The following is an 18,130-nucleotide window of genomic DNA, read 5'->3' on the forward strand; positions in this document are numbered from 1 at the left end:
TGTTACAAATCAACTCAACATTAACTTAAGAAAAATGACAACACCATAATAAATAATCGGAATACATTTAATATTCTTAATCTAGTGTATTTTTCTATTTAAAATTTCTTTTTTTTTAAATTTTAACTAATTTTTTATTTTAATTTCATACTGCATATATATATATCTTTCAAACATTATTTTCAACATCAATTTAATTTCTCATCCATAGGACCATATTTATGATTTAATTTCATAATTAATTTTTTTAAGAAATTAATTTACCTCCTAAATTTAAGTTAAGGAAAGAAAAATATATCAATTAGTGCCGTGATATTTCTAAAGGAAATAAATCTACCATTAATGCAATATTATTTTTATTTAATTTGATGAAAATAATCAATTAAATATAAACAGTGATTGTAGATTAAATATTTCAAAAATAAATAAATAAATTAAACAACCTTATTGATGTCTATTAGCATTTGTTTAACCGGTTATTAAAAATATTAAATTTTTTCTACTTTTATTTATCTTAAAAATCTTGATTCTATGAGTAATAATTAATTTAAAACCATTATTATTTTAATTTTTTTTGTGGGCACCCTACAAATGACTACATTCAATAATCAATGATTGGAAACAAAACCAACGGGTTTTAGTTGTATAGCATATATTAATAAATGGCATGTTGTACCGACAATGACAGTGCAGCAAATAACCATGAGAATTATATAAAAAATTTGAGCTTCACTTTCATTAATATTAAATATATAACCATAATTAGGTTAAGTAATTTCTTTAATTTAGCACTAAAATCAAGCTAATAATTTCCGGAATTTTTAGGATCTGTTTTAAAAATTATTTAATATTTATTGTTATTTAAATTTTAGGTTAAGTAATTTCGCTTAAATTGAATTTTTTAAATTCTAAACAAAATTAGTTGATTATTTATTGTATTATTTTTTTAACTTATAAACATATGGTACCATAGAGTCTAGAATTTTTGTTTAAGAAATAAATAAATAAATAAAATATAATAAAAATCCCTTAAATAAATTTATCCAAAAAAAAAAACAAAAACAAAAAACAAAAAGATTAGTAGTACTACGAGGTTTCCGTGAAACTCGTATGAACATGTATAATTAAAGAAAAAAAATTAAATAAATCCACCGACGACAAGGTTTCTATTTTTAATGTCACCGCAAAAGTAAAATTTAAACCACTCTCTCTCCCAAAAATACTAAAAAAGGACCATTTTCTTTCATAGTTTAGCTACTACAATTTGTCTATGCCCTTGTTCTTCTTCTTACATTGTTGCCGGCCGGAGCCATCACCGACGTTGTCATAATCATTGTTTCATTGTAAAGACAGTAACATATATTGTCTTGTTTTTTTTAAGGAAATATTTGGATAAAAATGGTGGCATTACGAGTTGAACAACTGAAGCAGTTGAAGGACATTTTCGCGAGGTTCGACATGGATTCCGACGGAAGCCTCACCGTTCTCGAGCTGGCGGCGTTATTGAGATCGCTAGGGCTGAAGCCATCGGGTGATCAAATCCATGCGCTGTTAGCCAAAATGGATTCCAACGGCAACGGTGCGGTGGAATTCGATGAACTAGCCAATACTATATTGCCTACAATGAAAGATGAGATACTGGTGAACCAAGAGCAACTCACGGAGGTTTTTCGGTTGTTCGACCGTGACGGAAATGGGTATATCACGGCGGCGGAGCTGGCTGGTTGCATGGCGAAAATGGGTCATCCGTTGACGTATAAAGAGTTAACGGATATGATAAAAGAGGCTGATGCCGATGGGGATGGTGTCATTAGCTTCAATGAGTTTTCTTCTGTAATGGCAAAGTCGGCCTTGGAATTTCTGGGCATTTCTTTATCATCATCTTAACTAATACTAAAGTTTAAGTTAGGTTAATTATGGTGATTATTTTTGCTTCCTTTTTGTGTAAACATCATATCCTTGGATCATTTATAACGACGGGTCTTATGTGACTAATTTCAACCACTGAAATATATTCTTTTGGTAGTGATGGCTGGTTGGGTTTCAAAAGTTGAACTGTAATTATAAATTGTGTTTGGATTGCTAGGCTGAGAGGCCTTACATAATACCCAGGTGGACAGCCCGTATTCTCGTTTTACGAAACATGACACTGGGCTTTTACAACAATTGAAGGCCGTATTCTGGCTTTGCCCACAGCCGCCAATGCACACCCAAAGAGCCACTCACAATGTTAACAAAAATACCCAAACTCAAAAACCGAATTTTATGATCTTTAGTTGTCGATTTAAGCTATTATATGGGTTGGATTTGATTTTAAGTATAATAAATTTAATTATTAAAAAATATTTTTAATTTTCTAATACAATACTTATAATCCTTTCTCAAACCTTAAATCAGAAAAAAATACATTTAAATATATTTAAACCCAAGTTATCTTCATTTTTTTAAAAATTTTAATGTTTGAAACTTAAATGGATTTTATGAAAAAAATGGAGTTTAGACCAATTCTGTAATGGTACTTCCATATGGTAGTTGGATAGATCTGTAAATTTTGATTGAATTTATGAGATGAAATCATGTATTCAACACATTTTTTTTTATAATTAAATGATGATATCTATATAAGTGTGGAATGGCCCTATTACTTGATCAAAATGGGAAAAGATAGTCACTGATTGCATGCACTAGGCACAGTGCCTCATTTACTTGATCAAAGACTGAAGAAGAAAACTGTACATATACACAGCTTTTAAGACCCCCCCTCCCCACCTACCATCATCACCATCATCATGTTATAATGTATTTCACCCCTCCCACCTAAACTAACACAAAGAAAAACACTAGTACAATTAAACCCCCAATTTCCATGGCTCTAAATGAAAGCAAGACGAATTATCACATGTATACCCCTTAAAAAAAGCAAAATAAGCTCAGATCTTCCATGGGAATGTAACTTTCAAACTCTAAGCAAATAGATACTAAGTTCAGGTGTTCCATTGCTATCAGGATTCATCATATAGAAAGCTTCTGAATCTCTTGACCCAACAATTCTCTCGAACTTAGCCCTCATATACATAAGTTCACCACCGTCAGGACCAGCTTCAACTTCATTCCCGGCCGGTAAAACCCCTGCTCCAGTGGAGATTGGTTCCACAGCTTTCAAAATCTTCCATTCTTTGTCACCACAGTCCCTCCTCGTAGCAAACCCACATTTCTTTCCATTGCAGTAAGTTCTCCAAGTGGACTCTTCTAACAATCTCACTACAGTAGTACCCTTTTTATTACGGTCTTCTGCTTTGGGTTTATCGCACTCTAGAGCAATCCTGACCAACCCGGACGCCATTTCCCGAACCAAACCACTTATGGGCGTCGCCAGTTCGACGAGGAAAGCTGGTGGGGAACCGGCTTCTTTCTGCAAGGCGAAGTGAACGTGTCCTCGCCTGTAACCAAAAAGAGTACCGATCACTCGTGACCCGAGGCCAAAAGGAAGGCTCGAACGGCTCTTCCTAAAAGATGAAACAGCAGATCGGAGCCTTGCGATGGAAACAGCAGCAGCCGGAAGCTTTTTCTTCCTTGGTGTGGACAAAGAAACATGGGTTTTAATACCTGATCTTCCATTCTTGTCATCCTCATTAGGTGTTGTCGAAGAGGCTTCGGTATCTTCGGTTGCAACTTTGTTAGTCCAATGGAAGTGTCTCTTGGAAGAGGAAGAGTCTTGAGAGGATGTTGCCATACCTGGCTTAAGATATGAAGGGGAGAAGATAAAGATTACTGGGGGCAAGAGTAGCTATCTCTCCTTAAAAGAATAAAAGACAGTGTAAAAAACAGTTCATGCTTTTATTATTAATTATTTAATTGTTGGGGCTATTAAATTCTTTGTTTCTAGTTCTTTGGTTTAGTGAATGACAATCCTGACAAAAGAAACATAAAGCTGCCCCACCAGCCGATTTAGGAACGTTTATATTTTTTTTATATTAATTTCATTAACTTTATTACTAATTTGTATTCTACCTAATTTTCTTCTTACCATTTTTTATTTAGAGCGGGGTTAGATGGATGTTGTGTTTACTTATTATTTACGTAAAAATAGTAGTGGCGGTAAGATTAAATAATATAGTGTGAGACAAAAAATAAACTCAAAACTCACTCTTAATTTCTTAAACCCACGGCTTGGCGTTTTCAAAAATCGATTAATTGAATCAAACTAGTATTATTGGAATTAACTGAACATTTTATTCTTTTAACCATTAATTAAACCGAAATATTTCAGTTAATTCAGTCGGTTAACCAAAATTTATATGTTTTGTTTTTTTGACTGAATTAACCGAATTAGTAATAGCCTAATATTATAATATATAATATTATTTATTAAATTCGGTTAATTATCCGATTTTGAGCCGAATTAACCGTTAACCAAAATTCTAAAAAACCTTTAACCGGCATCCGATTGAACTAGATCGGTTTACCGACCAATTAATCAAATTAGATCGATTCTTAACCAAAGTTTGAATACCCTACTCACTGCCCCATTTCTTTTATTCAATTCAATTATTTATTTATTTATTAATTCAAGAATTTCTTTTGTTTTTTTTATCCAATCCATTTCCTTGCTGAAGTAATGAGTTGATCATATTAATTACTTTTATTATATTTATAAAAAAGAACTGAGTGATAGATTTGGAATCCGAATGTTATATTAGAATGAAACTTTTACTTTTTAGGTTTAAGAGAATGGATCTTAGCTTTTTATAATTAGTAAACTCACAATAGTATTCCCTTTAATCATATTTCCGTACCTTCAAATTTTAGAAAAAATGGACAACGAAAACAAAAAAAAAACAATTTCTTAATGAGAAATATTATTCAGAGTGAAATTTGTGGGACTTGTGACGGAGGACAATTCATATACTTTTTGTAATAGAATCGTTCAATTTTCAGTATCGATTTAGTTTCGATTTATCATAATTTTAGAAAAGAATTCCTAAACATAAAAGGAAATGGAAAGTGCTAAAATCATAATTAAGTTAATTCATATGATTAAGTGATAAAAAGGTTGAATATAGGTTGTTTGATTAAATTTCCTTAGGTGCTTAATTTGTGGAGTAGCTAATGAAAACTTTGATCAAATGATTGGTACACAAATTTTTGTTGTGGTGGAACATGCTCTAATCCTCTAAGCTACAACCCCAATTATCTCTTGTCTCCATTGAATTTATTTTCTTGAGTATATTTAAAATTAAAAAAGAACCCATTTCTTTCTTTAATCATTTCAGGCGATGGGAGATTTCAGTGTTTTGCTGAAGCCTTTTTCTTTTCTTTCTTTTATTAGTGCTCTCTCACATGGAAAAAATAAAAAAAAAAACATTTCTTTCTTTAATTAGGGTTCTTCGACAATTTGCATAAGCTTATAATTTATAAATGAATACATTTAAAGCCAAAGGTAAATTTATTAATTGAAAAAAATTAGGGGTATGGTAAAGGTGGAAGATGTCCCAATTTCCCCAATCATTGCTTTTGGGTGCACAATTTTGTGTGGGGATTGATCCCTAGAATTTTATTAAAACCTTAATCATAGAAGTCATAAAAAGCAAAATATTTTACAATTAATAAAAAAAAAAGTTACCAATTCCTGACAGAAGAATGACCTTTTCCACAATATGTTGACTGCTTTTCACTTTTGATTTCCTGCCTGTTTTTTGTTCAAATTGAAAACTTATGTATGTTTTGTAATATCAAGGCATGTTCAAGTTATTTTATATAATATTTAAAATATTCTTATAAACCCTTTTATTGTATTGATAACATATATAGTAAGACATATCTTTCATGTTTGCCTATTAATTTTACTTTACTGAAACGAAATTATTTTAAATTCAATCTTTTAGCTCTTTATACATATATATAATGTGTGTTAGAGCTATGGTGGTGGTGGTTTATAAAAAGGGTTACGTTGTCCCACTGTACCATGGCCACCCTTTTCCTAGTTTTATGGCTTTTATATCCTTTCATGGCAAAGAAAAAGAAGAAAAAGATAAAATACGAGGGACATTCATCAGTAGGCCGTATAGAGGCTTTGTTTCAGTGGGATGCACTCCCTTATAATATACAATTTAAAATATAATATAAAATCGTAAATAAAATTCAAATTTATATCCTAAAAGCATAGAATTAATATTCACAAAAATCGATGTGTGATCTGTTTTTTGTTTGTTTGATGATCTACTCATCATTCTTCAAAAGTTCAGCCTGCTGCACTTCAATAGTTAGCCCACTTTGCTTTGTTAATTTTTACATCATTATTACATATATTTATATTTATATACTCCCTTAATGCAGTCTTTTTTCTTTTTTTCTAGCTTGAAAGGTAGAGCCCTCCCACCGCACATATTCTGTGGGACTAATGGTTTTTTTTATAGATTATAACCAACTCCATTTCTAGCTTCCTCCATTATTTGAGCTATATATATATATATATGGCTAGTTTTCTATAACTTATATAGGGGCATGTACCAATGGTGGTCGAGTGTCTTTTTTATGGGTTTGAGACATGACTCATGAGTGATGTTATATACAGGAAACAATGATTGACTAAATTAAGGGAGAGAAGAGAAAAAACACTCTGGATAATTTTACCAATTTTAGTGAAGAGAAAAAACAAGTAAACCGAGTGACGGTAACAGGCTCTTTGTCAAATGACTGGAAATTGGATAGTGTTGGTGGAGTAGTAGCAAGCCTAGTGACAAAGGCGTTGTGTCATTTTTTGAGTACCGAGATTGAAGAAGATGTTATAGATGCTGCGATTTAAAATTTAAAAATGTTGAGCTTGTTTTTATCCGGTAGGATTTTGCTCATGGTTCATACAGATATAGACAATTGTAATTCATTTGAAGTTTAAATGGTTCATTTTTTCGTGAGAATATCATTTTTCCCTTTTTTTTAGTTTGGAGGGATGGTAAAATTGATTCTGATGAGACGATATGAAAATATATCCATATTTATGGGGGAATATAAAGCACGACAAATAATGTCTCAATGGCATTTTCATGGCTGCCTACTTAGGGAGGAAAAAAATGTTCACTACAAGCAAAAACTACAAGGGATGAACTAGGAAGGTTTCTGACAAATCACAAATCCTAGCAAAATCACACACACATATATATATAATCAGATCGAATTATGTTTTAGAAAAAAATGCTAACCAAAAGCTGATATGAAGAACAGCATAAGAATTGAAGACATCACAGCAACAAGCCAGCGAAACTCATAAACTGCACCATTGTTTATCGCATTCTCCGTGGCTTGCTTGTTGTGCTGGAATTTCCGGCTGTAGCCCCAACACCTTGACGACCATTTTCTGCCCTCTCTGACAATGCCCGGTTGCCCCACTTATGAAATAAAACAAACCGGGTTGATCCAACTTATAATCTGTGTCGCCATTGTTGGAGAAGAATTGAGGATGTGAGGTCTGGCATTTGTCATACTCCTACTGTATCACCACCAACACCGACTCTTTTTTTGTACGTAAACTCTGAACCATAAGTTCAAAAATGTGAGTATCAGATACAATATATATATTTGACGAGTATATGTATGCTTAATTTTTTGAAAATTTTTCATCTACTCTATCGTGTTAAATCTCAATATCTATATCCGAATATGTATGGATAGAAAACAATGAAGAATCGAAGAAAGTAAGCAACTATATTGATGATCAAATTACTTACGGATGGTGTCATTAACGATGAACCTGTTGGTGGATGCCCAGTTGTTGTAGGTTCGATTGTCATGCTTTGGTACAATCCAGCCATTATCACCATTAACTTCATATTCAGCACAAATTACAGTGTAAAAGTGGATGATGAGGAAAGAGAAAAAGAAAACATTGCTGAAAGGGGACGCCATTGTTAATTCAGCAAATGTGGGGGTTGTTTCAGAAACTAGGGTTCTTGGAGTAGGCTTAAAAGGATGTGAAAATTTTTGAATTTAATTAATTACCTATGTGAAAAATGATTATAGATTATTTGAATATGTATATTTTATTTCTCATGATGTTTTCATGTTTTTTAGGCTAAGTACGTAAATCCCACCCTCATATCCCGATATGATTGAACATAATGTGTATTTGGTATGAAGAATGAAAATCCTAGCAACAAGAAGGAAGGTTCTGATAAATCACAAATCCTAGAAAAATCACGTATATAATCAGATCGAATTATGTTAAAAGAAAAAAAGCTACCCAAAAGCTGAGACGAAGAACAACGTAAGAGTTGAAAAAATCACAGCAGCAAGCCAACGAACCTCATAAACTGCACCATTGTTCATCGCATTGTTTATAGTACATCAGTATAACAATACCTGCTTTGCCACTTGTAAGCATGGGATGCACATATGTTGATGGGTCAGGGATATAATCAGCTGAAGATGAGCAAGACTCGGTGGTGGCTGGTTCTTGTAAAAGTATTGAATCAGCTTGAGGAATATCTATCATATTTGAGTCAACAAGGGGATCAACCCTACAAATCACATTCAATGAGTAAAGGTGATTCATACACAGATTTTGTATAAGGAAGTTTGTGATTTTTTCCTAACTGAAAGGCTTTGCATAAAGGCATGTTTTTATCTATTTTTAATGGCAGCTTACAATCATGTACGAGTTTAAGACAAAACATTGACAGAAGCATGGCCTAATCTATGATGCCACTCTTGAGTAGACGCTTGAATACAATGTATACATTTTCTAGTATTAACAATAGAAGTAAGAGAAGAGTCAACAGCAATAGTACTAGCATCATAAGCTACTCTAGTATTAATCGAAGCATCTCTAGAAACATCAACAGTATCGCAAACTTATACATTGTCTCTGGATCACAATTAACGACGAATTCGTCTATTGCCTGGACAATCTTCTCCACCATTTCCTGCCCTCTCTGATAGTACCCGGTTGCCCAACTTATGAAATAAATCGAACCGGGTCGATCCAACTTAAAAACTGTGTCGCCATTGTTGGAGAAGAATTGAGGATGTGAGGTCTGGCATTTGTCGTACTCCACCAATACCGACTCTTTCTTGTAACTAAAATATGAACACAAGTTCGAGAATCGTGTAAATATCAGGTAAGTACATGTTATATCCCGGTACTTGTATATGAATATGTATTGGTGGAAAACAATGAAGAATCAAAGCAAATAAAGTACAACTACATGGATGATCAACTTACGGAGAGTGTCATTAACGAAGCACATGTTGATGGATGCCCACTTGTTGGAGGCTAGGGGTGTGCATTTGGTTAACCGACTCAAAATAGCTATAACTGAATTAACCGACATTTTAAAATTTTTAACCGTTAACCGATTTTTTTAAAAAAAAAATTAACCGAACCAAAATTTTTTCGGTTAACCGAATTAACCAAAAATTGAATGGTTTTTATTTTTGGTTAAAAATTAACCGAATTAACCGAATTACCCGAATTAAATCACTACATAATTAAAAATATTACATAAGTCTTTGAATCACTACATAATTAAAAACATTACATAATTCTTGAAATTAACACATAGTTGAAATGTAAGTCTTTAATATTCTCCATTTATATCCATTTCTTCTCTCCAAAAAATCTCCATTTGTATTAAAACTACAAAAAAAAATGTGTAATTGGGTAGATACTTAAGAGTTAGACTTTAGTTTTATTTTTATTGGGTTGGTAATTGGATGACTTTAGTTTTAATTTTATTGTGTTGGGTAATTGGGTAGACTTTAGTTTTAGTTTTATTGGGTTGGGTAATTGGGCTGGGTTGGATAATTTTATTTATTAATTTTTTCAGTTAACCGAAAAAATTCGATTAACCGATCGGTTTCGAACCGAATTAACCGTTAACCGAAAAATCATAAAAAATTTAACCGACCCTCAACCGAAAAAATTCGATTAACCGACCGATTAACCGAATTCGATCGGTTAACCGAATTTTTTCGATTTTACCCGAATTATGCACACCCCTAGGTTTGACGGTCATGCTTTGCTACAATCCAGCCATTATCACAAATTACAGTGTAAAAGTGGGTGATGGGGAAAGAGAAAAAGAAAATATTGATGAAAGGGGACGCCATTGTTAATTTAGCAATTGTGGGGGTTGTTTCAGAAACTATGGGTGAAGGAGGGTTCTAGTGGGAAGGCTAAAATGGAAGTGAAATTTTTGAATTTATAGTAGTGGATTTTGGGAGATAATGTTAGAATTTGAGGGTCAGATAATCTTTGTTTTAGATATACTATTCTTATTTGGTAATTATAATTATCGAAATGGGTTGTAATTTATTTTGTTTTTTGTTTTCTTTTCAGACTCATTTTTTTTATTTAATTACTTGACCCCAATTATTGCTCATTTAATTTTAGAAATAAAAATACTTTATATTAATATATATTGTAATTAAATTTAAATAAAATTATTTTTGAATTATTAAATAGCCTTTGGACGAGGTGCCTAAATTTGTTGAGGTAATTTCTAAGAGAAATTATAAAAATAATTCACATGTTTCAATTTTTTTAAAGTTATATAATTATAAACCCAAGTTGAAACAATTATAAAGAAAAATTCATTATTTAATTAATATAAAGTATAATGAATAAAGAACAAAATTCATTATTTAACTAATATAAAGTATAATGAATAAAGAACCGGAAAGAATCTATCTATAACATACACATACTAACACTAATGATCCACACATTATAGTTACGTACAGTAAGATTCCAACACGGGTCCGATTCTATTATTGAAACCTCAAATAAGATAGTTCAACATGGGCAAATTGGGTTTAACTTCATTTTTTTCGTATAACCTTTCAGGTCCATTTTCTTTTAATGTTATATTAATAGGGGTGAAGTCAGAAAATTTTTTTGGGCAAAATTAAATTATAGATTTTTATGATAGTAAAAATATAATTTCACCATTTTAATAGCCTACATCTTTATGATTTTTATATGATTAAATCAAAATTTTACCATTTTAAGAATCAAAATATAATTTTATCATTATAAATTTAAAATTTTATAAATTATAATCTCGCTTTCCATTTTAAAAGGCCGAGGCACCTGCCACCTCCGGCTTCCCACTGTGTTTATATTTTGTAAACATATATTTTCATTTATAAAATTAAAAGTATTTCCAAAAATATTTAGATATTTGATTTATTTTTCAATTTTTTCCATCATTTATATGCAACCAAGTGGTAACATTGGGCCTAAATAAAGGCAAAGATATGAGCAATTTATCTACCCATAAGACAAATGTTAAAAGAATGGAATGGGATTGGAATCAGTTGATTGAATTATTTAAACCAGTTGAATAGGTTTATTTAATTATATTTTCATGTTTTATATCTAAAATTTAATTTAATGTAAAATATATTATTAAATATAATTGATAATTAACAAAGTTAGCCACCCTCTTCTTTTTTTTTCGAAATTAGTCGTTTTAATAAGTTTTTAATTGATTCAAGTGGTTTATATCGATTTTCAATTTAACTGGTTCAAAATTACTCTTCGAACCAATACTTCGATCAATTTCTAACCTAGCTGGTCTGACCGACCAATCTTATCCGATTCAAACAACATTGATATGCAGCAGAGGAAATTGTGCAACATTTAAAATCACAAATTGTCTTTTTCTTTTAATGAATTTTTTATGCAGTGTGGTAGAATCTGACTTAAGCCTGGAGTGCACAGGCGAGATAACATGCTTTGTTCATGTTGATGGAATAATATTGTGAGGAATTTGTGCAACATTTTTCTTGTATTTTGTTGTTTCTTGGACATCTTCTTTTGATATTTGTTGTTTCGAGCTCGTTACTTGCTGATTTCTTGATTGATCTGTCGATTGTATTTCTACAAAGAATGGAATAGTTCTTGTAATTACAATGATGCAGTGAATGGTAGGATATGGGTTTTGTGGAAGAAAAATGTTTCTTTGGAGCCTCTTGTCAACACAGAACAAAGCCTTACTTGAAAATTTGTTTTTAATAGAATATCTGGTTTTTTTACTGCTGTTTATGGTAGAAATGATGGTGCTGAAAGGAAGAATTTATGGAAGCATTTGGTGGAAATTCAGAAAATTGTTATTGGGGGGCCATGACTTATTGCAGGAGACTTCAATGTTTTGTTTGACCCTTCAGAAAGTTCAGATTTTACTGGAGATAAGAATTTATCCAATGATATTAAAGACTTCAGAGACTGTGTTGGGGAGTTGGATGTGCACGATCACCCTTATAATGGTTCATTTTTCACATGGTCTAATCATCAAGAGGATAATCCATTGGCAAGGAGGCTTGATCCAGCATTGGTATGTAGCACTTGGCATTTGTTTTTTCCACGTTCTATGGTTGAGTTTGTCTCTCCACATGTTTCAGATCACTGTCCAATACTGATTAACTTAGATAGGCTTGAATTTTCACCTCCAAAGCCTTTAAAGTTTTTCATTTGTTGGACAAAACATCCTAACTTCTTGACTATTGTGGAGGACTCATGGAATGAAGATGTAGTGGTTGATCCTATGATTATTCTGTTTCAGAAATTGAAAAGAGTTAAGAAGGTACTTGGAAAGATGAATTTATAGTGCTATCTCGCGAAAAGGTCCAAGTAAAAAAGGAGGAACTTGAAAGAGTTCAGCTAGAAACTCTTAAGGCTCCTAATGATATTGATTAGGTGGAAAAAGAAGGATATTGTACAAGGAGTATAGAAGTTTGCTTGAAGCTGAAGAATGTCATTTCAGACAGAAATCTAGAGTTCGTTGGTTAAAAGAAGGGGATTCAAACACTAAGTTTTTCATAGAGTGGTAAGGATGAAGAATAATCGAAATTCTATGAAGGTTTTGGTTAATGATGCAGGGAGGATTAGAATGTGCAGACTCCTTCTGTTGAGTTTTTAAGGGAGCTGCTTCAGATCTCATTGCCTTGGAGTGCTAATTCTAGGCAGATTACAGCAAATGAGGTTAAATTGCAATGATAAGGCTTCAGGGCCAGATGGTTTCACTTCAACATTTTTTAAAGTTGCTTGGGGTATTGTTGGTGCAGATGTGACAAAGGCCATTCTTTATTTCTTTCAGACAAGGAAACTTCTGCCGGCATCCAATTGCTCTTCTTCCAATGGTAATCAGGTTAAGCATTACAGGCCGATATCTTGCTGCTCTGCTGCGTATAAGTGCGTGACTAGGATCATAATGAACAGGCTGACTAGTTACCTTCCGCTTATAATTTCTAAGAATCAATCAGCTTTTGTCCAAATGAGAAACATTTCAGACGATATTCTTTTAGCTCAAGAAGTGGTTTGTGGTTATGGTAGGGAATTTTTGTCAGTAAGGTGTGCCATAAAAGTGGATCTTCAAAAGGCTTTGGACTCGCTGCATTGTGGTTTTTTGCTTACTGTATTGGAAGGCTACTTCAAAGAAGCAAGAGGTGTTAGGCAAGGGTATCCTTTGTCTCCTTACCTATTTGTTATGGCTGTTAATGAATTATTTAAAATAATTTATCTTAGTAATTAAAATTTAAAGACAAATATATTACCTAATAATTTTAGTAATTCAAAGAATCAAGAGGTGTTAGCACGTTAAAGTGCGTTTATCTTATTTTTTAAAGGCCGAGGAAGAATTATAAGTAATTTTAAGCATAGTATAAAAAGAGATAGTAACATACATTGTCAATGGGTAAAAAACCAATACAAGTCTCGATTGATGGCATTTGTTTTTGGAGTATAATAAAATAATAATTAAATATTTACTAGACTCCAAGGCAAAAGTATACTAAAATATTAAAAATATAAATATTTAAAATCGTAATTCTTAAAATTAATTATGGAATAAGAAAAAAGCACACTCTCAATGTATCAAGCATTAACTTTTATGTTTGTGTAATTAATTAAAATTATATTTTTTATAATGGCTTAATATATCATTTGGTACTTAAGTTCAACACTTTTTATTCCTAATTTAGTACCTATGTTTTTTTTCCCAACATGTAAAACATAATGTATCAGAAATAATTATTTTACAAGCATTATTTTAATTCTTTTACAATCTTTATAATTTTTTTTCTAAATTATCATAAATTTAATTTTAACAATTAACAAAATATGACAAATCAATAGCCATATTATTAATCTATACATATTTTATTTACAATTTAACATAAATAAAATAGTTCTTTTATAGGTTTATTTAGAGTTTCATTTAATGTTAAAATTCAGCCCATTGGTGAAGAAATCTTTTAATTATTTTAAAATTTACTTATAAGTTGATTTAATATAAATAATAGATAATAAATTTAATTTTTAATTAAAAGTATAATATTATTCCAACTTAAAGATGAAGTAAATAATTACTTAGACTAATAAAAAATTAATTTAATGTTAATTATTTAACATAATAAGTTGTTAGAAAAAATTGTAAATCTCCCTCCGTTAACGCTAGATCTTATAAGAAAAAGAAGACATGGTATACTTAATTTAAAAATAGCATTGAGAAATTTAAGCTCAATTATTCCAAATATTTTCCCATATTTTAAGATTAATATAGTAAATACATGTCACGTGCTAATCTACGAGTATTATTATAAACGGTAGTGTCTTTGTATAATATAACAGATTAATCCGCAAAATACTTTTCTATGGTATTTAGAGCGTACGGAAACGAGCTAGAGGACGAATATGCAGAGGGGACTTCCTATAAACTGCTATACCGTAGGGTTCAGTCATATCCAAGTTGTCGGCAGTAGCACCATCAGCCAACTTCTAATCAAAGCAATAAACAAGGTTGGCAATCATATACTCAACTGAAGCAACTCCGAACTGCAAGCCAGGACAGCTTCTTCTTCCCACACCGAATGGGATGAACTGAAAATCTTCGCCAATGAAATTAATGGGGTTGTTCTCGAATCTCTCTGGGATGAATTCTTCTGGTTTTTCCCACCATTTGGGTTCTCTCTGAATTGCCCATGCATTGATCAGCACTGTAGTATTGGAAGGAATATCGTAGCCTCCCACTTTAACAGTTGCAGATGTGTGCCGAGGAAGAAGAAGGGGAGCAACTGGATGTAATCTTAAAGTTTCTTTAAATACACATTTTAAGCAACTCATTTTGTTGATATCCTCCATTTCCACCTTTGGTTTATTCCCCACCACATTTCTCACCTCTTCTTGAAGCTTTTTCATGGCTGTTGGATGCTTTAAAAGTTCAGCCATTGTCCATTCTACTGTCGATGCTGAGGAATCAATTCCAGCTAGAAACATATCCTGAGGTTTTCAAAATCAAACGCTTGAGATCTATAATTAATGGCACAAAAAAATTATCGAAATATAAAATTAATAGTGATGATCATAACCAATAAAATGGCTTTGATGTTGTCTTGAGTGAGGTCCATGTCAAGCATGCCATCCTTTTGGAGTTGGAAAATAATGGAAATGATGTCCTTTTTATTGCTTTTCAAAGCTCAATGCTCTTCAATTATCTTAGCAAGAAATGTATCTATTTCTCTAGATAATGCTTTCAAACTTGGAATCAATCCGGTAATCATATCGAGCCACCCCAAGTAAGGGAACATGTCGCCGAAGCAGAAACTCGTGAAAATAACCATCAACCTTTTCGACAACGACCAGAACTTGTTGCACTGGCCGTCGTCGTCTTCTTCACTTTTCTGACTAAGAACACAGCGAGAAATTATGTTATTTGAAACCAACGCAAGCGTCTCCGTAAGATTAGTGGACTCTCCTTTAAGACAAACATTGCGGATTTTGTCAATAACAACTTCAATTTCTTCCTCTCTAACGAACTGGAATGATTGCACTCTTTGATGGTTCCAAAGCTCGACAACACTGATTTTCTTAATTTGTTTCCAGTACTCACCGTGGGGTGCAAAGCCGAGATCCTTGCATCCGTAAAGCAAGATATCTGCTGCCGTACGTTTTCTTTGGTCTGTTGGAGAAAACAACGTCATGGCTTTTGACGATTTCTTTAACCATGTCAGCCGACGAAACCAGCAATGTGGGATTATGCCCCAATTGTAGAAGCAAGAGAGAGCTAGTCCCTTGGTTTTACTTTATTTTGATATGTTGCAATTTTCGGTTTTTCTCCCTAATATTTTATCTCATATTATTTATTACAAAAGGGATTTTAAGGATGTTAAGTATTTTTTTAATTTTTTTCTATTGGTTGAGAAGTATTTAATGTATTATATATATATTTAAATTTATATAAAAATTTTTATTACGGGTGGGCTGGGCTGAGCTTGAACGAAATTTTAAGCCCATTTTTTGGGCTGGGTCAGCCCGTGACCTAAATTTTTTATTTGGCCCGACTCGACCCATGGACAACTCTAACTAAAGTAGAAGAAAGTAAAAATTAAATAAATTTTTATGTATTTTTTAATTGAAAGCATAGACGATGAAAATAAAACTAAATATTAACAAAAGTATGAGAAATTTAAAAATGAGTAATTAAAACTTTTAGTTGAAATTTTTTAGCTTCAATCAAGTATTTATTTATTTATGGCTTCCATCGAGCATGGGAAATCCTTTTGATTTTTCTGGGTTTTGCAAAATAGGGAAGAATGTCTTGTAAAAAGATGATGGTTTTTGAGTTTCAACCTAGAAGTTTGATAAAAATATTTTAACATAGTTTTGTATATTTTTTATAGTGTTTTAGAATTATTGTTAAGAATTTAAAAAAATCAAAATGATATTTTAGTTATAGTATAGGGGTCAAATTAGTAGTTAAATTTTAAATTAATATTCCACGTTATCATTTAATAGATAAAATTTAATGGAGGAATTAATTTACACGATTTGAAATGTATAAAAGCTAAATTTTCAGTAGACAATCGAAATGCAATCCGCCCCTAAATACAGGGGCTTCTTTAGTACTTTTACCTTAATTTCTTGCAGTTACATTTTAAGTTGTATGAACTGAGACAATCATGTTTTTATTTTTTTAAGCAAGAATAGTGATGGACGTCCAAATTTCAGAGTGGTCCATATAACCCAAATTTGTGAGTACCTTCAATCAAAATTCTTGGGTAAATTCGTATAATGTCCCTATTTATTTATAGCATCCTTTGTTATTTTTTGATTCTTTCAAATCATGAAAGTTTAACTCTTTTAAAAAAAGTTTTCGAAGTGTGCCATTCGTATTGATTTTACAATAATCAAAAGTATTATTTGGGAATTGACTATTTGCATAGCTCAAGTAGTACAATAATTGCAGATAAATGGTGAGCTCCATTAACACCCCATATGAACACATCTTTCTTTTCAAGTCTTATAATCTTCACCAACTTAAATGCTCCTTTGTGGACCAAGCCTATCGTCAACTACTTATGATATGCGGACTTTCCATAAAATACAAAACACAACCCTTACCGAACTACAATACATTCAATTTTTAAAAAATCGATTGATTGTCGGAAAGATAAAAACCTTAACAATGTTATGACTTTAGTACTCGTGTCATGATATTTTCATGCCGCCTGTGTTGGTAGCTATAATTAGTGATTACGATTCCTACGAAGTTTATAACTTGGGTAATTATGCTACAACCGTTTAATACCCAAAGTTTTACTGCCACTAGCATTAGCATTGAGCCTTTCCTTTTTTCTTTTTCCAATAACATCAAGCATTTCCCCTTCCTGAATATATCTATACAGACTATACTATACATTATTGGGACTGAAGTTATTCAAAAATCCTAAAACAAAATTTTAATTATTTGAATTTGTAATTAACAAAAGAAAAAATTGGAACTATATAGCAAGCCAAAAAACTAACAACCCTAAAAACCTTAAAACCAAGCCCCTCCACAATATTTATTAACACAAAATAATTTAAATTTCTTGTAATAACATATTATCTCTTCCCCATCTCACATATATACAGCGGCGAAATTAGAATTTTTTTTTAAAGACGGAATTAAATTATATATTTTTTACGTTAGTAAAAAATATAATTTTATCATTTTAATAGTCTATATTTTTATAATTTTTAAATGATTAAATTAAAATTTTATTTTTTTAAAGAATCAAAGTGTAATTTTACTATTACTAATTTAAAATTTTATAAATTATAAAAAAACTTAAATCGATTTTGGGAACCGGTCCC

General features: G+C 31.6%; 4 protein-coding genes across 4 annotated transcripts; 1 reads left to right on the forward strand and 3 right to left on the reverse strand.

The window, feature by feature from the left end:
* Positions 1-1,197: 1,197 nt before the first annotated feature.
* On the forward strand, positions 1,198-2,033 carry LOC107911256 (probable calcium-binding protein CML15). The gene has a single exon (XM_016839128.2). The coding sequence runs from the start codon at positions 1,399-1,401 to the stop codon at positions 1,885-1,887; it is 489 nt and encodes a 162-aa protein (XP_016694617.1). The 5' UTR covers positions 1,198-1,398; the 3' UTR covers positions 1,888-2,033.
* Positions 2,034-2,675: 642 nt separating this feature from the next.
* Positions 2,676-3,840, reverse strand: LOC107912095 (protein MIZU-KUSSEI 1). Its single transcript, XM_016840142.2, has one exon. It carries the CDS (start codon positions 3,731-3,733, stop codon positions 2,957-2,959), a length of 777 nt encoding a protein of 258 aa, XP_016695631.1. The 5' UTR covers positions 3,734-3,840; the 3' UTR covers positions 2,676-2,956.
* Positions 3,841-14,601: 10,761 nt separating this feature from the next.
* Positions 14,602-16,095, reverse strand: LOC107911462 (cytochrome P450 71A1). Its single transcript, XM_016839281.2, has 2 exons — positions 15,364-16,095; positions 14,602-15,274 (listed from the first exon to the last, which is right to left on the reverse strand). The coding sequence occupies exons 1-2, from the start codon at positions 15,409-15,411 to the stop codon at positions 14,774-14,776; spliced, it is 549 nt and encodes a 182-aa protein (XP_016694770.2). The 5' UTR covers positions 15,412-16,095; the 3' UTR covers positions 14,602-14,773.
* LOC107911461 (cytochrome P450 71A1-like) lies at positions 15,472-15,975 on the reverse strand. The gene has a single exon (XM_016839279.2). It carries the CDS (start codon positions 15,973-15,975, stop codon positions 15,472-15,474), a length of 504 nt encoding a protein of 167 aa, XP_016694768.1.
* Positions 16,096-18,130: the final 2,035 nt, after the last annotated feature.

The sequence above is a fragment of the Gossypium hirsutum genome, chromosome D11 (assembly GCF_007990345.1).
Source record: "Gossypium hirsutum isolate 1008001.06 chromosome D11, Gossypium_hirsutum_v2.1, whole genome shotgun sequence".
Lineage (NCBI taxonomy): Eukaryota > Viridiplantae > Streptophyta > Magnoliopsida > Malvales > Malvaceae > Gossypium > Gossypium hirsutum.

Coding starts and splice junctions, on each gene's coding strand:
- LOC107911462 (XM_016839281.2), bottom strand. CDS start 15,411: ATGCTTGACATGGACCTCACTCAAGACAACATCAAAGCCATTTTATTG. Junction 15,275..15,363: donor ACATCAAAGCCATTTTATTG/GTTATGATCATC, acceptor TGAAAACCTCAG/GATATGTTTCTAGCTGGAAT.
- LOC107912095 (XM_016840142.2), bottom strand. CDS start 3,733: ATGGCAACATCCTCTCAAGACTCTTCCTCTTCCAAGAGACACTTCCAT.
- LOC107911256 (XM_016839128.2), top strand. CDS start 1,399: ATGGTGGCATTACGAGTTGAACAACTGAAGCAGTTGAAGGACATTTTC.
- LOC107911461 (XM_016839279.2), bottom strand. CDS start 15,975: ATGACGTTGTTTTCTCCAACAGACCAAAGAAAACGTACGGCAGCAGAT.